Source organism: Podospora pseudopauciseta, chromosome 1 (assembly GCF_035222475.1).
Source record: "Podospora pseudopauciseta strain CBS 411.78 chromosome 1, whole genome shotgun sequence".
NCBI classification, from domain to species: domain Eukaryota; kingdom Fungi; phylum Ascomycota; class Sordariomycetes; order Sordariales; family Podosporaceae; genus Podospora; species Podospora pseudopauciseta.
This window is the reverse complement of record NC_085892.1, coordinates 7,417,306-7,438,555: the sequence shown is the minus strand read 5'-3', so window position 1 is coordinate 7,438,555 and position 21,250 is coordinate 7,417,306. Positions and strand designations below refer to the sequence as shown.

General features: G+C 52.6%; 5 protein-coding genes across 5 annotated transcripts; 1 reads left to right on the top strand and 4 right to left on the bottom strand.

Annotated features, from left to right (window-relative positions):
• Positions 1 to 207: 207 nt before the first annotated feature.
• On the bottom strand, positions 208 to 4,153 carry QC763_120360 (uncharacterized protein; the record flags this gene model as incomplete). The annotated part of the gene is made up of 2 exons (XM_062908621.1): positions 2,610 to 4,153; positions 208 to 2,557 (listed from the first exon to the last, which is right to left on the bottom strand). Exons 1-2 carry the CDS (start codon positions 2,981 to 2,983, stop codon positions 208 to 210), a joined length of 2,724 nt encoding a protein of 907 aa, XP_062771731.1. The 5' UTR covers positions 2,984 to 4,153.
• A 5,280-nt stretch (positions 4,154 to 9,433) lies between these two features.
• YAP3 (AP-1-like transcription factor) lies at positions 9,434 to 11,368 on the top strand. Its single transcript, XM_062908620.1, has 3 exons — positions 9,434 to 9,660; positions 9,899 to 10,209; positions 10,351 to 11,368. Exons 1-3 carry the CDS (start codon positions 9,532 to 9,534, stop codon positions 10,868 to 10,870), a joined length of 960 nt encoding a protein of 319 aa, XP_062771730.1. The 5' UTR covers positions 9,434 to 9,531; the 3' UTR covers positions 10,871 to 11,368.
• Positions 11,369 to 11,858: 490 nt separating this feature from the next.
• On the bottom strand, positions 11,859 to 13,124 carry EPT1 (Phosphotransferase; the record flags this gene model as incomplete). Its single annotated transcript, XM_062908619.1, has 1 exon — positions 11,859 to 13,124. The coding sequence occupies one exon, from the start codon at positions 13,122 to 13,124 to the stop codon at positions 11,859 to 11,861; it is 1,266 nt and encodes a 421-aa protein (XP_062771729.1).
• A 1,408-nt stretch (positions 13,125 to 14,532) lies between these two features.
• Positions 14,533 to 17,485, bottom strand: SEC21 (coatomer subunit gamma; the record flags this gene model as incomplete). Its single annotated transcript, XM_062908618.1, has 4 exons — positions 14,533 to 14,765; positions 14,838 to 16,971; positions 17,031 to 17,341; positions 17,410 to 17,485. The coding sequence occupies 4 exons, from the start codon at positions 17,483 to 17,485 to the stop codon at positions 14,533 to 14,535; spliced, it is 2,754 nt and encodes a 917-aa protein (XP_062771728.1).
• Positions 17,486 to 18,199: 714 nt separating this feature from the next.
• QC763_120310 (uncharacterized protein) lies at positions 18,200 to 20,974 on the bottom strand (the record flags this gene model as incomplete). The annotated part of the gene is made up of 3 exons (XM_062908617.1): positions 20,443 to 20,974; positions 18,687 to 20,313; positions 18,200 to 18,617 (listed from the first exon to the last, which is right to left on the bottom strand). The coding sequence occupies exons 1-3, from the start codon at positions 20,798 to 20,800 to the stop codon at positions 18,200 to 18,202; spliced, it is 2,403 nt and encodes an 800-aa protein (XP_062771727.1). The 5' UTR covers positions 20,801 to 20,974.
• Positions 20,975 to 21,250: the final 276 nt, after the last annotated feature.

Sequence of the window (21,250 nt, the reverse complement as noted above, 5' to 3'; positions counted from 1 at the left end):
TGGGGGGAAATGTTGGATTTTGCAAAAAGATGTAAAAAGACGCCAAAACACCCCCTATGCAAGATTCCTCCCGAGAAATCATCATCAAGACCCCCAGAATTCTATTCAACACTGACTCATAAACGAGAGCCAAGAAAAAGTCCGTGACGCTGTTGCCGTGACATTATTACAATCATCCTAATTTGAAGAAGTATAAGTCTTGCAAGACTACTCGTCTGGTTCCGCAGCCTCTGGCAATGTCGATGGACGAGTGAGCGCCGGCAACCCAAACGTCTCCCGGGTCGGTGTCGGAGTGCTGGCCTTCTCATGGATACTCGACGCCCTCGACGTGGACTGTGACCTGAAGCTGCGGTAGCTGGCTTGCGGTCGGACGTGAGAGGTGGTCGATTCAGCCGACACCCTGGCATTGTCCCTGGTCATCATGCTACTGCCATCGTCTGGTGTAACGGTAAAAGTGATTCCACTCAACCGTTTGGCGAGAGTACTATCCGGCCGCTCTAGCAAAGCCGGATCCGCACACTCTCTTGAAGACCACGACATGCGACTCGCACGACCCGTCCGAGGCAGACTCCCCGTACTCAGCCGAGATCTGGCACTACCAGCCTGGCTGTGACGGCCACGAGGCTGCTCGGTCAAGGATTGGTCGCGTCCTTTTCCCCGGAGCGACTGTTGCGAATTGTATACAGTGCTGCCGTCAAAGTCATCTTCGATCTTAGAGCCACGTCGAACACCAGTGACGGAAAAGTGTGGCGATGGCGGTGTTGTTGGTCCTTTTATCTCATCATCCTTCAAGACCAGTCCCCTGGGGGGTTTCCATCTGTCTTGTGCCTTTGTCTGCATCTTTTCAAAATAACGGATGCGAACCTTGTCGAGCCATCGTGGCGTGAACTCTTCTTGATTCCGTAGTAGCGAAAGCCTCGAAGAAAGGGCGCTCAAGATAATCAAGACGATCAAGGCAACGGTAGTGAAGCCCTGGATCACAATGATGATTACCCCGAGCGCAGTCGTGATAATACGGTTGACTTTGAGCTGAGGAAGAAAAGCAATCGAGATGCCGGTGGTCAATATCTTGCAAAGGCCGAGTATCCAGATACCCATAGCCGTGTTTCGAGTTCCTTCGAAGGGTTTTGAGAAAGCGCTGATGGCAAGGTTGACTATGTCAAGCGCCAGTACACCGTAAACCTGCACAAGAGGAACGTCCCCAGCTCCTCCTATGAAAGCTGCTCGAACAAATGAATATATAATGTAGTAAGCAAAGAACCACCACCGTGTGCGTCTGTAGCGCGCTGTGAGCCATGCAAATCTCTTAACGTACAGCTGATCTAGATGGACGGTAGGGTAGTCGTCGTCGTGGTTATTGTGTCGAAGGCGGTAGACTGGGATGCTGAGGAAAGGCTTGACCTCCAAGTTGTGCTCCTTTATCCTGGTCTCCAAAATTATTGAAACACGCCACGTTGATCGGTAGAAAACAGCCCGGTCCTTCGTGATGGTGAAAGTACCGTATCGAGTTCGACACCAGACCCCATACGCCACTAGCGACGTCACCCCTATCAAAACAACGAAGAACACCACAGCCGCAACTGCTATCGCGCCAACAGAGCCCCGAATTTTGAACTGGAAAATAGCCAGGGTCATAAGCATGAAGAACCCAATGACCAGTGTTCGTAACAGAGCATGGCCGAGGAATCCGACCCAGTAGCTGCGAAAGTAGGCAAGCCTATCCTCTTTGACCAGCCTCGCTTTCGCGAGACCATCAAACAAGATCTTGACACCAATGACGGCAAACATGACCAGAGCGACGGCTATCAGAAACCAAAGCAAGCCGGACACAAAGGCATCCGCAGCTGGAATTCCAATGGCCGCCAGCGTTGCAGGAAAGCCACTCCAAGTGCCTGGAAGTGGTAACCCAGGGGCTACTGGATCACCACCCCATTCATACCGCCAAGGATCAGTGGCGTTGAACGAGCCCCTGGTCATCAGAGATCGCCCATAGATCTTGTCAACTAAATGCTCTCCTCTGTTGATAATGATAGGACCGGAACCATCGACGTGCCCTAGCTTCCCCTGGACGCCTGCAAAAGAGTTGATCGACTGCACAAAAGGGGGCGCGTAGATGAAGCCAGCGGACCAGGCAAAGTTTGACCACCATGCAACGAGGATCGATGGCCACTTGACAGAAAGTGCCCCCGAGAAGAATATCGTCTGGAAGGTTTCGAATACGATGAAGACCGAGAGCGAATGAGCGTGGTGCATCCTCATGTGAGGGACGCTTATTCCGTATGCCGCAGTGGAAAAGGAGGCGATGATGGCGACCATTGTGAAAAGGCCCATGAAGGGCGCAATAACATACGCGTGCGAAAGACTCTTCCCGTTCTGCATGGCAGCTTGGAAACATCCAGCCTCTTGTTGACCAGAGCCGGCAAAGATTTGCACTCGAGTCGTGCCTTCGAAATCGGGTATCTCGTAAGCAATGTCAGGTATGCCCCCTATCTGCTGTGGGCCAACACGAATTTCTACCCAGGCTCGGAATGGCACATCAGGAAGAACAGGACATAGACTGCATGTTTGTAAGTATACGTCTTTCAAGTCCGGAGCCAATTCGGACTCACCTAGCAATGTTGAGGCTGCAAGGATTCACGATCTTATCAAATCGGTTCTCGCCATATGCGTCAACAGCAATGCGCATCATCAGGGACTCGTTCCTCAAACTGCTAGTGCCGTCCATATGAAGCACTATCGTCATGTTGTCGGCATAATACGCAGCATCAAATTTGCTGATGCTGAATAGACTGTTTCCGCCCATGCAGTCGCCATAATCACCAGTATAGAGAGCTGGATACCGATTTGCAGCGAGGTCTCGTGTTACACCATCAACATCTGTCCCTGTCGTGAACATGACCTTAGCAGCCTTCGACAGAGACGTGAATAGGATGATATGCAACAGCATTGTAAGGCGTGTCCGTTGGCCACTCCATGTTGCCATTGTGAAGTGGAGGCTTCCCGTCCTCGGCTTGAGGCCTCGACCAGAGCCTTGTACACAGCCGTGATGTACAACCAGGGTCGGTACTGTGTTGATGATGATATCGATGAGGCCAAGATATGGATATGAATACTGTCTTGGGCTGGTAATCTGTGACCATCGAGGACTGTCTTCCAGTGACTGTGCTTGTAATCGTTCCTGGAAGGTGAGACGCTCACGGGCCAGGTGTCGTCGGTACAGGAAGATTCGAGATCGTTGGCAAATGCCGAGGTGGAGAAATGTTGACGTTGATGTTGAAAGCTTAATAACGCCTCTTCCGTCAGGATTTCGTGGGAGTTGTTGGCTGGCTGGCTGATGTTGGCAGCGGGCAGCGGTCTGGAGCTATCCGTTGAGCGAACGTTGTGTGGTTGGTGACACGCTGAAGGCATTCGGGGCGTCGATTTAGCCAGAACCTGGCCTCTGTTCTTGAGTTGTGAAAATAAACAAAACTCAGATCTTGAATCTACGCTGAAGGTTGGGTGTCGGGAGCTGCTTGCCTGATTTTGCTCCAGGGAAGGGACTGCCAGAAGATTCGGCCTAAGGTGGGCTCATGGAGATTCCCAATCTGGCACAACTGAAATTATCCAGTCCGGGCCTGGTATACCGTCAGTAAGATTTGTGAGAGATATCAAAACAGCCTGCAGCACGGCAACCGCATGTCGATTGGGTGGCGGGGTCTCGGGAACACGATGAACAGCGTGGTACAGTCTGGTGGTTTAATATGCCCGCCCGTCCACTCCATCACTGCCAAGATGGGACACCCTCACCTGCCAGACCGATCTCTTGGACCTACTTCTCCCTCCGCATGCTGGCGACCGTTGCAATTGCGATGTTCCCTGGGACCCCACCATCAAATAGCCACCCCACCTCGTCAACGGTTGAAGTTCCATCTCCAACATGAACGATGGGACTCCCATATCGCGAGGCGATCGGCTCTACTTCCAAAGACACAGGAATCCTCTTCTCTAGATAAGAGAGTTTGCTGCACAAAGTATTGTATTCCGAGCCTCCTCTCTGTTGAGCACTTTTTCCTTCAACCCGCCATTCAATAGTAGTTGTTTGATTTGCTTTCTGCAAGAGCAACTGTGACGAACCCCTATCCAGAACCTCTGAAAGGGATCCTGGTTGAAGGCACTTCTGAACAATCCTGGTTCGGTACAGCTAAACAGTGTACAACAAATGGCTTGTCTCAGTCACAACAGTCTAATACCAACGATTCTGACTTGTAATTATATACTGCGGAACTGTCTATCTACCCCGGCCAGTTCCTCCGTATATATAGACCTTGGGACCGTGGACCGTTGACTTATAGACGGTCCTCGGTCCACTCCTGATTGGCCGATACTGGACCGTGGACCGTAAGCTCCGCCGCGGTCCCCGGCCTCCATCTTATTGGTCTGTTCCGTCCAACTGGACTGTGAGCCCCGCTCGATCGCTCGGTCCAGCACTGATTGGCTTCCGTGGCCCCACTGTCTTCCAGAACTGTGACACTGTACCGAACAAAGATTGTTTAAAAGTGCCTTTAATTAGTATCCCTTTCAGAGGTTCTGGGTAGGAGTTCGTCACAGCATGTAGTGAGTGCTGAGCAGGTGCCGGGTAGGTAATTTGTAAGATACTTTTGCCGAGTATAACGCTTTTGCTAGAGCTGCTGCTACGGAGTATTACAGCAGTAATTCACTATAAGATAGGCCTCTCAGGTACTAATTTTAATAAATCTTTATAAGTGCCTTATTTTTAATATAGAAAAGTATTAGTTTTTTAAAATACTATTAAATTTTATATAAAAGAAAGCTCATATTTAAAAAAAGATGGAATTATGAATCGTGGATTTATAAGGATCTTGTGTACTCTATAAACTTAGCGGTGGAAAATATTAGTCGATATTATGTACCTAACACCGGCACTTTCGCTTGCACCCTCTCAGCGTAGGGAAAGATCAACGTCTCCTCAGTTGTGATCAATATCTGTGTAGGGGATCATCGTTCTCGGCGGAGACGTTTCCCCAGGCGCCGAGAACGCACTAAAATGAGCCAAGCGGGGACGTTGGGTTTTGCTAAGACATGAACCCCTGAGTGTAACCTTCAACACCAAGCCATGGGATCGTGTTGTTTTCTCCATTGCCTGCGGAAAGAGATATGGAAAATTTGACATGTATCAGCATTTCAAACCGTGAATCTGGAGATACAGAAGAACTCTTATGGACAACCAGAAAAGTCAAGATTCTCAGCTAGTTGACCGTTCCATAGCCCGCCACGCAATAGAGCAGTTCACCCGAAATGACAAAACTCCACCACAACACCACGCTGGAAGATGCAGTCCTCATACTTTGCTACGATTCTCCCGAAGTTCCCGAATCTCTGGGGATTGTCTTCAACACAGGGACCAGCATCATTTGCAGGCCAATCTGGCGTCTCCGAGACCAATTAGACTGAGGGTTTTCTCTGCTGCTTACCTGGTAGGTAGGTAGGTGGGTAGATGAATTTAAACAGGCTTTGCTAAGAGAAGTAGGCATATGGAAAGCCGTGTCTCACTTGCATTACAACAGCTTGGGTTTGTCCCCAAAGGCTTCCTAAAACTCTCAAGACTCGTGAATAGAATTGCCTTCCAGACAGATCAACTTGAGCACAAGGCTCGTCCATGATCTCATTAGTATGGTACAAGATACCTTCCATGCCTCACGACAACAAGACCAGCGTCCAAGATTACGAGATTACCGTACAAGACTTAGATGTCTCCCTCGAGTTGACAGGAACGACGTCAAACCATACAGGAATTTCACCATGTCTTAAAGCCTCATTTCTGATTTATCCCTCATCTTCCGTGCTCACCTGCGGCAACCATGCTTGTTGATTCATCATTGGTCTTCGTGAAGTCAGAACCTTACTATATTTTACCGACTCACGTCATCTGGTCTTGTTGATATATGAATACAGTATGCATCATGTATACCGGTTCGAAATCACGTCAGAAGCAGATAGGTATCTATCCCACCCAACTCGTGCTGGTAACCATCACACCACCGCCGTCAAGACCTCCCTGTACAAAAGTTATTCTAAGGGCCTCTCGGCCCCCAACCACACCATAGCATGGGATCTCTCAAAACTTCTCAAGCTTCCATCCAATCGCGCCCAAACCACCATAAAGAAGTAAGGATCTGACGTGCAGCTACCTGCTTCCACCACGATGAGCCTTCTCTCTCGGCAGAAAGACCAGCAATAAAGGATGAGTGATCCAACCAAGCATCACCATATCGCGCTGCCTAGGGTCACCACCCTCCGGAGCCGCCTCAGGTGCCCCTGAGCTGAAGCTCGCCTATCATGACGCTGCCGCTGCTTGGGGCTCTTGTGGCGTCAGGCCCTTTTATTCCAGCCAACAGACCATACCCCAGGGGTCCAAAGTGATGTCTACACCCTGCCGAGTCTTTTCATCGTTTATTTAGGGCTGACTTGCAGCATCCCACACCCACCCACACGAGCTTAATCTCACGAGCGGGCGTGGCACACTCGCCAAGACAACATGTGAGATGGACCTTTGTCTGTCTGTATGTATGTCAGTCAGATGCTTGGCATCTCTGTATCTGTGACGGAGGGGAAGGAGGCCGCGGGTGAGCCATCTCATGATTACTGTTCGGAGGGCATAAACACATGAGTTCAGTCTGCACAAGGCAGGCCGTTAGAAGAAGATACGAGTTCCTATGGACCCTGTGTCTCCTCTGGAAAATATGCGGTAGTTATTCGGTGCCGTTACCCGGCTTTCCATCACAAGACATCTCCAAATCTGACAACTTGAGGCTCACCCGGAGAGGCATCTGGGTCCAAATCCTACCTTTCTGTTAACATAATATGTTCCTGGACTGCTCTCGGCCCCCTTTTTCTGGACTTTAGTAGATGGCGATATCATGTTTTGGACTAGCAATAATACGAAGAGATATCCAGAAGAAGCTTCTGGCTGACGCTGCCAAGCTCTGGACAGCGGTCTATTGCACCTCTGCTGACTCACCTTGCAGGTAGCCTTTCTTGGGTAATCCACAGATCCTGATAAAAAGGGATGGCAGCTTGAATTGCTGGCCATGTATGTGGTCATCTGTACGGGCATGTTTTGTGTGCGTGTACATTTTCCGCCCCTGTTCAATGAAGGCTGGACAACAACGCCCCGAATCAGACCAGAAACTAATGACGGAGTTCTCCGTTTGCTCACCGCAAACGGCAGTGAAGGGGGGAAGTCCCGATTCGTTCACATAAACCAAAGCCAGAAAACGGTCCAGGTTGAAGGTGGGGAACGACACAACGCACAACGACCAAAACGCCACCTGCACAGCGAAAGAGAGGGTTCGGTGGAAGAGGGGAACCACATATCGGCGATTCTGGCTCAAATAAGGTGCGGATCTGTGCTTTGGGTGCATGCTCAAGAGAAGTCGGCGACGCATGGGTGCGGCGTATAAGCCAAGCCAAGCCCTGCTCCCGAACGAGCCAAAAAATTGCGTGGGCAGTGAGGAGCCGCGCCCTCCACCAGATACCATTTGTTCAACCGCTCTGATAGGTGTATGTTGAAGCTCGAACCTCCAGGTTGTCAGATCGGAGGCACCCGGTCCTGTTGCACGATTTTCCTGGCAGAAATTGTGCCGACTGAAGCCTCCCCCTTCCCCTGGTGGTCAGCTGCAAGCCACACAACGACGCTGTTCGAAACACTTGGGAGTAGTTATTGACGAATAGCAGTTTGGAGTGTTTCGGGCTCTTGCAGCTTCTCGAAGACTACTGCTTTTTCGAGGGTGGGAAGCACAGCTCGGAAAGAGCTGACGGAGGAGACGGCGTTAGTTTGTTCGGGCCTCGAGGGGGACAATGCAGTTTTGAGAAGAACCGCCGAACTGGGGAAGCATATATCAAAGAAGTGTAAAGCTGTCCAGACGGATCAGAGCACAGACCATAAGTGACTCTGGGGGTGAAGGAAGGCAATCCTGGTGCACCGGGCAGCATCCATGAAGCCCCGTTCCCCGGGTTCAGTCACCTGGTTGCGCCTGCTGGGCCACCCCCTCGAGGACTCAAGCTCGAGCGTGGGCTTTTGTAGCACACACGACTGCTGTGAAGAACTGTGCGAGCTTCTGGAATCGCACAAGGATGTCCAAGATAGCTGCGCTCTCGGGTCAACAACGGAGACTTTGTGGCACGACTGCTATCCAGGTTCATACTCGAGTCATCCCGGGAGTTGAGCAGTGTCTGAGGACGGCAGAATAATGGCGCAAGTTGTGGACTGTGCCATGTGGCTCCGCGAAGCTGCCGTGCTTGATGAGCGGTCTCCTAGTTTGTTGCACGTACGGGTTCCTTCTCATGCCGTGGTTAGCACAGTCTAGGCATGATTGGTTTTGGTAGAAGCGAGTATGCCTGGGTGTCCAACTTGACAACCCCCTGTGTTGCTCGGTGACGGCGGATAACATGAAGAGCAAATACTTGGCCTGTCTTCAATGGATCAAATGATCTGTATGGTTTCGGGGAAGTATGCCGTATCCTTCAAAGCTTAGCGTTGCTTGTGAGACAACTGGGCTGAAAAACGCAAAGCTCTGTGAATCTCGCTGAGAATGGGATTGTAGGCCGCCGGTCTGCTGACTGCTGTGGGTTGGTTGGTTGCCTCTGAATCACACCGTAGGCTCGCACGGATCAGATCAGCTTCGCACCTGGAGAAAGTCTTGTGTTAGGACCCGCGTCCTGAGTGTTGGTGATGCTGTCGTTGTCGTTGTCGTTTCTGCATAGAACTTCCAGGTTGCTACCTTAATATGTGATAGAGGGAGCGCACCTCAGGGCTCGACATTGCTCAAGGTTCCAGCTGACCATCCTGCCCGAGGCCCCGACTTGTCCGCATCCAGTCAGCCAACGTAGCCAGCTTCGTCGTACTATGGTAGAGTGCTGTAAATGCCTTGCCGATAAGAGCATGTTGCCAGGTTCCGCGTGCGTGGCACATGTTTCAATCTGCGGCAGAGCTCCACGATTTCGATCTCATGTGTCTGGGTCCTTCGTCCGATGGGGGAGGGGAGGAGGGGTTAGGGATGGGCGAGACTGGCGAGGGGCGCGGCACGCGTTTGTTCACGGAGGAGGTTGCAATGAAAAGGTACCTTTCTGGCCGTGGAGTGGCAGCTTCAACTGGGGGTCTCGCCCACAGCGACCTCGACTGGACTGGACCACTTTAGCGCGCTGTTGTAATTCCCCACCGCACACTGCGGACCCCACCCCTCCGTGTGCGTTGTACCCCTGTCCCTCCCCGTCCCCTCGATAAACTTATTGGAGTTCCCCGCCCTTTTTTTCAGGCCAGCCATCAATGATCAACCTGCTGCGACTTCGCTGCTGATCATCCCATCATCCCGCACCAGACACTACCAAGTTCGCTCCTTTTTTCCTCTCTCTCTCTCTCTCTCTCTCGCGCGCGCGCGCTTGGCCGGATCCCCTCACTGCACCAGACACATCTCTTATATACTAGTCTAAGCGGATAGCGTGATCTCTATTCTTCAACGGACAACGGCCGCTATGGATTTCACACATACCGCGTACTTTGGTGGCTCTCAGCCCTACCAATTCATGGGGATCCCTCCTCCCCTCACTCCGGCGCATTCCACATCGGTCGCGTCGGACGACTTCAACACCACCTCACCTCCGGTAGGTTGCATTTCGGTCTGAAGTCTGGACGGCGCAGGGACGAAGAGGAGGAAGAGGACGAGGATGGGGACGAGGACGAGGAAGAGGAAGCGTCCGGCTTGTTGTACTCCGACAGGCCGGACTTGGGCTCGCTTTTGTGTGGCTGTCTGGTCTTATGGTCTCCGCATTTGCCCGCCATCCGTGGGCAGTAGCGCGCATTGGCCGTTGCGTACGAGAGGCTTACACAATGATTACTCAGGAGGTCTACGAGCAATATCCCAACGGCATCCCTCATGAGCAGTTCCAGAACTTCGACAACTACGTCCAATTCAATCCTGCGCAGACCTTCCCGGGTCCACCCACGCCGCCGGGTCAGGCTCCCATTCCTGCACCTGTGCAGCCAGGCCCCATCAATGGCGCCGTCCCGCAGGCGCGGCCCCCTACTGTTGAGATCCTGCCTCTCTCCACGATAGACTTTGACGAGCAGAGCCGTCGGCAACAAGGGTCCAATTCGGAAGAGGATGACCTGACCCCAGCCCAGTCGAGGCGCAAAGCTCAAAACCGTGCAGCGTATGTGATACTCCGGCTCCGTCCTTTGTTGCACCAACCATCCTGTCGGCTCCCAGGATGAACACATCGGACGGGATGTCCGCCGTGCTTGCGGCCCCGTCCCGTCATTGGTGCACACGACCTTGCTGACCTTGTCTGTAGCCAACGAGCCTTCCGCGAGCGCAAGGAACGCCACGTCAAGGACCTCGAAAACCGCCTGCAACAAACCGAGCAAAGGGAGCAGGAGACGGCGACCGAGAATGAGCGCCTGAAGAAGGAACTGCAGCAGAAGATGACCGAGCTCGAGATCCTGCGGGCGACATCCAATGCTAATGGCGGTGGGTCGCCCGGCAGGAACAGCGCCTCACCAGTCGTGACAGGTCCCATGTCGTACAACCCAACCGACTTTTACTCCAACGTCCTCCAGAACCACGCCAACAAGACTCCAAGCCACAGGATAGTGACCAGTGACAGCGGCGAACGTCTTCTCGCTGCAGGCGCAACGTGGGAGTTAATCATCAGCCATGATCTCTTCCGGCGTGGACTGGTTGATATCGGAGCAGTCAGCGAACGGATCAAGCCTCTGGCCAAGTGCGATGGCCAAGGCCCGGTGTTTGAGGAAAGGGCCATTCTCATGGCCATCGAGCAGAGTGTGGCCAGTGGGAGCGACGAGCTTCTTTGATTCAGCAGCGTTGTATGATTTGCCGAGTTTTTTACGAAGATTATGACCGACACAACACCCAACTCTCTTTACGTACACGCAAGAAAATCAGTCTGTCACCCAGCATATATCACACAGTACACTAAAAACGAACTGGGTTGAGCTTTTTGGCGTTATAAGGGGTCCCGGGTTATGGGTCGGTTGGCAGCGGTTTTTCGGGAGAGCACGATGGTTGGGCTGGACGGTATGTGGTTGGGCAAGAGGGTAAATAAGGGGCGTTTATTGGGTTGCATTCTTTTTGTCCTTTTTTTCGTTTTTTCTTTTTTTTTTTTCTTTTTTTTTTTTTTTTTTTTTTTTTTACAAACTTCAACATTGTGAATATGGGTGGGAGCGGGGGAGAGGCACTCGCATTCTTTTTGAACTTCGCTCCTCCATGCTTTGTGTTTGGATATTGCCGATCCAAAGCTGGGCATATATTGAATCTCAAATGATGTTTTGAAGTGGCTTTCGATCTCACTAGATAGGGATGATTTGAAAATTGAAAACTCTTGGATATCTGGTTACGAGGGCCTTGTGGGTTAAAGCTTACTGTGGGCACAAAAGACAAAAGGCAGACCACTATGCAAGCGTTGAGATAATGAAGTGGTTCAAAATGACCGTTTCTCCTTCACCCCCAAGCAAAGGCTAAGCTAAGCTAAACTACGCTAGCAAAGCTATCCGTCTATATATACCCTCCCATGAAACACCAAAGCCAGATTCGTCATAAAAAAAAAAAAAAAAAAAAAAAAAAAAAACTATAGAGGTATCAAATCGTCATGTTGTTGTGTTGCAATGTTTTGCCGGTCAAACTGATCAGGCCAAAACGAAAATGGTTCTCAAACCGCCTCCCTGGTACGCCACCATGTGCCTCTTCCTGTGTATACCATTAGGATAACCCAGTTTCCGTGTTCCTGTCTCGCCCCTTCCACCTCCCAACCCACCGAGTTCAACTTCACTTTCCCCTCCCCGCTCAATTCTTCTTCTTCAACTCCCCGTTGCTCTCGTCCTCCTCCTCAGGAACATACGGGTGCTTAATCGTCAAGCACCAAATGTCCAAGTAGTCGCAAATCGTCACAATCACATCCACCACAAAACTCCCATACACACCAACCGCCATCCCCAGCATGCAGAACATGTACGCAACCTGATACACCCCATCCCCGAGGGCACTCGGCCACCCCAGGCCAGGAATAGGGCTATGCTTCAGCAGCAACGGCCCCAGCGAATCCACCACCCCAAAGCCCAGAGGGATGACCATGACGTTCCAGTAGGGGAAATCCAACTTGACCAAATGCGCCGTGATCATCTGTCCCACGCTATACGCATTCACCAACCCGGCAAACAGCGCAAAAGGAACCAAATGCCCCCTCAAAATCCCCGGCTGCAACCACAGATAAGCCACAATCAGCCCCCATGCCGCGAAGAATGGTCCCAGCCCGACCAGAGCATACCGCGACTTGTCCCCCTTCGCCCTCCTCGCCCGAATCACATTCCTCGCCGACTCGACAGTGTTGTAAACCAACACAACCGTTCCCTGAACCATGTACCACTCGGTAAAGTTCATGTTATAAACCCCCTCCGGGATCGTCAGGCCCAAAATCTCCTGCGGGATCCCGACAGCAGCCAGCATCCCCTGCTGCCAGAAACTCGCCCCCCCCTTGTAACCCGTCAAGGCATACACTCCCACCAGAATTAAAATCCCCTCCACTGGCCCGTTGACAATCCCGAGCGTCAGAGTCTTGGTGTGGTACTCATCCCAGGTCTGGACATAAAACGTCAACAAGCTCGCAAACAGCGTCGCGACCGTCTTCCAAGACTGCCCCATGTTCTGCGACGCCGCAAAAATCAGCACCTCCAAGCTCGTGTTCAGCGCGTCAACGCCGTGATCGAACAGCTCGCCTAGCGGGCCAGACTGCTTCGTCCTTCTTGCCTGGGTCCCGTCGACCGCGTCAAAGGTCTGGTAGAGGAAGAGGCCGGCAGCCCAGGAGTAGTACACCCACGACGGGCAGTCTTGGTCAAGCGTGGGGTTGTACCAGAGCAGGGTCAAAAAGTTGGCGACGACAAACATGAAGCCCGTCAGGGTGATCAGGTTGGGGGCCATGGACAGGGGGAACAGTTTGATCACGACGTTGGTGTAAAAGGGCTTGAGGATATATTTCGAGACGAGGGAGTGGTCGACCGAGGAGTACTTGTATTGCTTGAGGGCCGGGAGCCGCTCTTGACGGACGTAGACCATGGTCGGTAAAAGGTGCGCTCGGAAGCGGCTTCGTCAGCGGGAGGAGTTGTGGTTGTTTTCGGTCGGGAAGAGGAGTCGAGGTTATAACGGGGTTTATGGCGGCGTGTTCTTTGTTGTTGATTTGTGCTGGGAGATGGCTTCTCGCAGACACTTGCGTCGCGCCTGTTGTTGTGCTCCCTTACTGCTGAATGAGAGGCCCTTTTCCGGCTGGAAGAGAAAACCGGCGGAAGAGAAAACCGGCAGAAGAGAAAAAAAAGAGAAAACACAACAACCAGCGATCTCGGGGACGTAAAAGAGGGGAGACGAGAAGAGCGGCTCCTCAACTCGGGGCAAGAAGACTGGAGAAAGTAAAGAATGCCCAGAGTGGAGCTTTCTCATGCACAGGTAGTGGTCAAGATGCGAAAAGAAAGAAAGAGGGGGGACCCCTCCTTGAGATGTTTTTTTTTTTTCTTTCTTTTTTTCTTCGCAGCAAGTAGATTATTACGCGTTCCGCATCACGACCGTCTGGACTTGGACAGGGACAGGTTTCGTGTCTTGTGCTTTGCTACCGCATATCAAAAATAAAAAGAGGTGAAATGAGCCAACCAATCAACCAGGAAACAGGGAAATGTGATGCGGTGGTGGTGGGCAAGTGCGTCATGGGTTTTGTCCCCAATTTCTGCTACTCTCGTACCCTTCCAACTCACAATTCCCGCTTCCGCATTGTCCAAATCTACGGCACCAAAAAAGTCGCCAGTCAGCTGAACCGTGTACCCCGAATCAGTTCATCTCATCCAGGCAGCAACCAATTATGTCCTCTCCTCGAAACAGACGATCAACCAAACTATAGAACCCCGTTCGATTCCAAACAACAGGTCTTGTTCCTCAAAACCTTTAGAGGTTGGAGAAACCCAAACCCCACTTTTGACTTGTTGCTTAGCCCGTGCAAGGGTCGCCGACTACCCAATCTTGTCGATCTCCAATGCATCACTTAACCCACTTTTTGCCAGCGGCTTTTTGCCGATGATGCACTTCAACCCAACGCCTGGATTCCTTGGCAACGACAAGCTGATCATCTGGTCCCCCTCTGTCAATGGCTTCGCCCCTCACCACACGGCATCACATGTCAAACATCAACTCACCACACACTCCAGCATGTACCTTGTTGAACCACCCCTTTTCACTGTATTCATCAGATGTCTACACTTCGGCATTTTGTCACACACCAGTCGTCAACCTTTATCCCCCCCCCCCCTCCATTTTCCGTATCCAAACACATACCCATTCATCTCTCACTTTGCACAGAAACCCTCCATTGTAGTAATAATTCTCTTCAATTTTCCCTCGCCTTCCCCCCCACCCCAACGCAAACCAAAAACAATCAACAACGGCCAAGTATAATAAAATAGGTATAACGCCAAACAGGTCATTAAGCAACAGAACCAATAACAAGAGCCGCCACACCTTCCTCCTCACTCCTCACCGTGATCTTGGTTGTCACGCCTGTCTTGGATGAGTAGGCCATCCTGACGTTGGCCACCACTCTGCCGCCGCCGACCGTCTTGCCCAGCAGCTTGAGCGTGTGTGTCGTCTGGTTCACTGGTACATCGGTGCCCTCCAGAGGCTGGAGTGACAGTGCCTTGGCTAGTTGTTCAGTGGCATCTATAAAAAATAAAAATAAAGAAGTTAGCAAACCAACGATATCGTAGTAAAAGTGGGGGAAAAAAAACATACCCGCTATGCTCTTCATCCCACTCAGCTGCAGCGTCTCCTCAGCCTCGTCCCCTTGAGCACCCACCTGCTCCCAGATGTGCGCAAAGTTGCTAGCAAACGCCGGCACCACATAATCGGCACCCGACAAGTCAAACTCAGAAACTTCGTACTCGTCATCATACCCAGTCTCCTCTGGCTCGCCAGTAGTGGGATCAATCTCCTTGCTGGTGAACTTGAGAACGTTGCTGAAGGTGGCGATGGGAAGAGCCCCTTCGCCGTTCACCTTCTGGAACGCAACATAGATCTTGCCTGGCTCATCCGTAGCCAGTTTCTCAGCCTGAATGATAAACACCTCTTGCAGCTCTTCCTCGTCCGAAGGAGTAGCCACAACGGAGACATTTTCTAATACGGTGTCGGGAAGCGTGTTCTTGACCTCATACTGCAGCACAATGTGCTCCTTGAAGATGTGCTTGACCACGCTGACGACGTACTCGGTCTCGGCCTCCGTGAGCTCCACGACAGGCGAGGATTTGAGCACGGCACCAAACTCCTTGAGCTCTGGGATGGCCAAAAGCTCCTGGGCATACTTTTGCGCGGTAGCTGTGGCAGAAGCCGCGGCGTCGGCCGCCGAGGGAGCAGCCTTGGTGGGGCCGGTCTTTGGTGGCTTGAGCGATGGTGTGGTGGCCGTGAGCTTCTTCGTCCTGTCCTCCGCATCGGCCTGCTCCCGGGTGACAATTGGGATCTTGGAGACGTCGAAAGAGTCGTCAAACACAGACTTGTCATCAGATGTGACGTACATGACGAGCTGGTGCTCAAAGTATGGAAGAGAGAACATGCTGTCGTTCCTGACGAACCTCGTCGCCAACTCATCCTCCTCGTGCATCAGGCTGAGGTTGAGCGCAGCACGATCACGGACCTCATCATCCACATCGTCCAAGCATCGGGTGAGCAAAACGTCCACACTGCGCTTGACCTCGGGGTCCTTCTGGCCAACACCGAACTTGGCCAACGCGGTGACGGCGGCGGCGCGAACAAGGGCGTTTTCAAGCACAACACGGTTGTAGATGTACCGGATGTACTTGGTAGGCTGCGAGGTCTTGGGGCCTTCCACACCAAGGAGATGCAGGATGCGAACAGCAAGCTTGGTAAACTCGCAGTCCTCGATGAATTCGCACAGATGGGCGAGAGCCTCCTCCTTTGACTCGGGGACAAACTTGATCAGGTCAAACATGCTCTCCACCACGGCGCGCTTGAACTCATAGCCACCCTCATCGCGCAGGACGCCGCTGAGGAACTGGAGCATGCCGGCCTGCTTGCTAGGGAACTTGAGGCAAAGCGTGCGGATGGCCTCCACGATGGTAATCTTGAACTCATCCGTGATCTCAGACATGAAGCCGGAGATTTGCTTCATGAGACGATCCACACTAGCCTCGTTGCCGGTCTTGAGCAGGGTGGTGATGGCGAAAGTAGCAATGGAACGGTTGCTGTTGGAGATGAGGAGCTCGATGTCGGGGTTGCAGACGTTGACAACATTGGGCTTGAACGAGGCGATGTTGTGCAGAATACGAAGAGCCGCAAACTTGGTGACAGCGCGAGGAGAGGTGAGGAAGAGCTGGAGGACGTGGACGGCCTGCGAAACCTCGGCGTCGGTGACGTCCCGCATGTCGCAGATAGCCTTGGCCGCCTCGAAGTTGACCATCTCGCTCTTATGCCTGAGCCAGCCATCCAGCAGCTGCATCATCGGCCTCCTGAGCTGGGCATCCTCCTCGGCCAGCTGGGCGGCAAGACGGACGAGCATGACGATGGCGGCGGGGTTCTTCACAGCGCCGGCCGCACCGAACTGCTGCACCATCTTCACCAATGCCATCCTGTCGTGCATCCTCATCTGGTACAACAGACCGATAGCGTGGTACTGGGTCATCGTGGAGTTGTTCACGGGAAGGTTGGCTGAAGACGAAGAGAAGCCGAGCGAGAAGCCACCGGACGACTTGGTGCTAGCAGCCGCCTCCTGGGTCTCGCTTTGCCATCTCTTGACGACTTCTCTGGCGATGGGGAGGAGGTGGTACGACGAAACAAGAGCGGCAGAGGAAACGGTGGGGTTCTTATCGACGATGGCAGTTTTGAGGACTCGCTCGATGGACTGGACAGTGGTAGCCTGTTTGGTTAGGAGTGTTAGCCAGCTGGGCAGAGACACTTGGACGCCGCAGCTCGTACATCAATAATGCGGCAGAGCGCTCTGATGGCATTTGGGCGATAGATGGCATCCGTACTGCCTCCAGTATCCTTCATGATGGTGCTCGTGACCATGATGATGTCCTCGGCGGAGCTGGCGAGCTCCTTGATGATGAGGTGGACCATCTGGCGCAGACTGGCATCTTTGTTCTGGAAGAGCTTCGAGATGCCGAAAAAAAGAGTGGTTGCTTCCGTGGTAGGGAACTTCTCGCCCGTGTAGAGGAGCAGGCCGATCTTGGTCAAGAGAATGCGGCATCTTCGCGGTTGGATGGGGGAGCTGTTGAACAGTCGAGCTGCGGACCGCCAGTTCGTAATTAGCTGATGGCCACTGCACAACGCAACGGCAGCGGTTGATTCCTACCTTCTTGGAAAACCTGGGTCCGGTCAATCTTGACCAGACCAGTATCGGCATCCTCGTCCTTCTTCCCGTAGCTCATGGTGGGCAGAACGAGACGGTTTGCGCTGGTAGAGCTGTGTGGAAGTCGGGCTCAGCAGTTTGAGATCCAACTCGCGACGTTGCCAATTCATGGATGGCTTGCTGGCCAATGCCCGCGCCATTCAGCGGCCACCGAACCGCCCCCACAGCTCAGGGGGGTGACAATGAGACGCACAGACCAGCCCCCCCAGCTGCCATGCTGCGGATTGTGGGGTCACGTGCACGCCCCTTTCGACGACATCAAACAGAGCATTGAACTTGTAGATTAAAGGAACCGTAGGTGGCCAGCATGTCACGAAGAAGTACCGAGTACAGTTGTACAAATAGCCATGTTGACTACAGTTATTCCGACAAGAAACCTTACAAACACTGTGACTCCTAGCTAAACTATCAAACCCCAAGTTTTCCCACCCATTTTTTGGTTTCCTTGATGGTACAAACTTTAACAAACAAATGATACTCGCTGCCTCTCCAGTCCGCATAAAGTTGACGGAGATACTACCGATGGTGCCCATTAACGTTATTCAACATCTTTTCTCGCCCAACGGTTCCCATGTAGAAAACTTTAAAAAAAACAAAAAAAAATAAAAAATAAAAATATTTCATAGTAGTTATAACCAGAGGATTGGCGGCAGACACCGGTCATGGAGGGGATAAGTCGACCCTAGTTGGGCTCACCAATGTCCGACGCCCACTGTGCTATAGAATCTGCGTCCTAGACAGTTGTAAGTGGCTGCAGGTCCGAGATCACAGGCTGAGCTTCGGCAGAGGCGTCCATCGCCGGGTCGTGTACCGGGTCAGCTTCGGATTTACCGTGCTCGGAAAACCCATTATCTTGCATGCCATCTTGGCCGCCATCCATACCGATATCGTTGCCCTGCACGCCATGCACAGCACCTTGGAGAAGTTGGGGATCGTGGGGCGGGGGAGGAGGAAGCGCGTCCATCTGCGCAACAGGTGCCGCATGGGCCGCGGCGGTGATGGAATCGCCAAATTCCGTGTTGATTGGATGGCCGTTGGCATCAAGATCAGATTCTTTGCGGTCGGGGTTCTTGCCGCAAGCTTTGACGGCTTCTCTCTCTTTCTTCCCCAGCACGACGAGATCAAAGCCCTTGGGGAGAACGCCATCGACCCTGAAGAGAAATGAACGTTAGTAATCGGTGGCAAGGTATTGTGCTGATCACCATGACAGGCTGACTTACTTGAGGAAATCTTGCTTGAGCAAGCGCGCCTTGTCACGGAGGGCTTGCTGATCCCGAGGCCGCTCGAAATGAATATTTCCCTCCTTGATTTGCTTCTCGATAACACTCCACTTGCAGCCGTATGTGTGAACAGCCTTGACCAACTCCCGAACATCATTCCGCACCCAGGCAGAGCGCACTTGCGGCTCTCTGGCCTTCCGATTGGCAGCTGATATCTCCTTGGATCGCTGAGTGAGAGCATCAAAATCGGGCTCCAGCTGAGTACCGGGGAGAGGGGGGTACTGAATGGGAGCTGCCGGCTGGACAGGAACGACTTGGCCGTTGGCAGACGGGTCGGACTCTGCATCGGCATTCTTCTTGCGTCTAGCACGCTTCTTCGGCTGAGTATTCTCCTGGTCACCGCTGGCATCCGCAGAAGCCGCCCCGCGTTTCTTCCTACCGCCGGTTGTCGTCGTCACCTGTGCGGCAGACTGAGCGTAGATAGCTCCGTTCTGGAAACCGCTTCGCGGCGCCTGATCACTGAATCCAGGGCTCGACTCTTGGCTAAACTCCGGATAGGGGATCCTTGGGTAAGTCGGCAATGAGGAAGGGTAGCCGACGTTGTATGACGAAGCAGGATCTTGAGCCATTTCGGCTTCCAGTTGGGTTTGAATCTGCGAATCAATCCTACTCGCATCGGATGACTGGCCAGGCAGAGGGAGTTCCGCAGCATCCAAAGCCTCCTTGGTACGGAGGAAGCTGTCCTCGACCAACGCGCGGAGATGTTTGACAAACTCAGAGAAGTCATAAGTGGACTGAAGTTGGTTGAGTGCTTGGTCGAAAGCGTTTTCGGTACCAGGCGTCAAGTGTTGATTGAGAAAGTGCTCGCACAGCGATCTGAGCCGCGTCCACGCTCTCTCGCTGTGCAGCGCTGAGTCGGGGTCCTCAGGGTCAACAGGTTTCAGTTGAAGTTCATCCTGGTTTCCTCCCAAGGCAGCTTCCACTTTGCTGGCCGAAACATCCTCGCCGCTCCAAATCTTGGCAATCTTTTCGTATGGATGAAAGTCGATGGAGCCATCTTGCCGGAACTTCTTGAGGGTGAAGATTGAGAGCTGCGTCCGAATATCGATCACCATCTCAGAAACACCCGCAATGTCCTGGTCCTTTGGTATGTAAAACTTGGGGAAGTCCTCTTCCCAGGACTGAAGGAGAGGCAAGTAATCCTGCTGCTCCGTTGTCTGGATGTCTTGAAGAAGCGCGGCGAGATTGGCGAGGTAAACAGTCCGGTAAGCCTCGTACCATGCAGGAGTGCCTTCGTGGTGCCCCATGGCTTCAAGAACAAAGGAGGGATCGATGGTAGGCTCGCTGTTCTTACCAACGTAAACCCTCCGGAAAGCATCATAGATAAAGCGGATCTGCTCATGGGCTTCCTCCCATCCTTCATCGTCTTGATAAGTGCAGAGATGCTCAAAGAACTCGACGCTTGTATTTTTGAGGTCGCGTAATCTGCGGGTCATGAACGCAGTTTGACGCGCCCGCTTGCCAGGGGTCTCGTACTTCACAGAAAACGGGACACTTGTGGCTCGAACTGGCACATTAATTGGGCGTATGGGGGTTCCCAGAGCAGCACCTGGGAGCCCGGTAGTGTCTAGAACATTGTCAGCAACCAGTTCATCAAACCCAATCTAAAACAATAAGAACAAACTAGGAAATATGAAGTTCAAATCGAGGTCGGCGCCTTCGACAATGGGAGAACCGGGCAAGCTGGCCAACTCACTCAGATGATCCGCCTGGGATGGCATTGCTGTGTACACAGAGTCACTGACAGCAACGCTGTTGAGGCTTGCCAGACTTCCGCCGCGTTCACTTCGGGGAGCGCCTCTTCGTGAGAACTGGTACACGCTTGGACCTTGAACATTCTTAATGCCCGGAGGCGGGGGGGGTCCCATGAGCCCATCCTGAGACGGAATGGCTTGGTTGCTCTGCTGAGCAGGAGACTGGGTGTTGATGCTTGGGGTGGGCTCACTTTGTTCTTGCTGCTGTACGGCGGCCTGTCGAGTCGAACGCCGGGCGCGACCTGCACCTGTGTCGGTGCCAGCGCCACCTCTGCCGCGACCTCTGCCACGTCCAGACATGTTTTGGACTGATGACAATTGCTGTTTCTCTGCAAACGTGGCTTTGATGACAGTCAGTAAAACTGTGCGATAGAGAAGGGTTGGGGTTAGGGTTACCAAGAACGAAGTCGTGAGGTTGTTGTGAAATCCTACGCGTTTGGCGACAAAAAGTCGTGTTGGCGCGCTGCCAATGCTGCTGGCCAAAAAGGCCTTGGCTCTCAGTTGGGATACTCGATCCATTGTTTCACGTGATCTCCTTAACTCACGGACTTGATAAAGGCACGAGCTTCGAGAGGTTGGTGGGCTCGGTCACTGCACGGACCATACGTTGTTGTGGTGGAAGTTTGGGTGAGAAAATGGTTTTGCAGCTGGGTGGGAAAGTCGCTTTGGGGGTGTAAGTTTCTGCTGCGAGTTAAAGAGTTTAGAGAACAGCTTTTACACCTACAAAAATGAAGTCACGAAACTTGAAGA

What these genes read in the sequence shown, in the direction of transcription:
- YAP3 (XM_062908620.1), top strand. Translation starts at nt 9,532, where the DNA reads ATGGATTTCACACATACCGCGTACTTTGGTGGCTCTCAGCCCTACCAA. An exon ending in TCAACACCACCTCACCTCCG is followed by an intron (nt 9,661 to 9,898) that starts GTAGGTTGCATT and finishes ATGATTACTCAG; the next exon opens with GAGGTCTACGAGCAATATCC. An exon ending in AAAGCTCAAAACCGTGCAGC is followed by an intron (nt 10,210 to 10,350) that starts GTATGTGATACT and finishes CCTTGTCTGTAG; the next exon opens with CCAACGAGCCTTCCGCGAGC.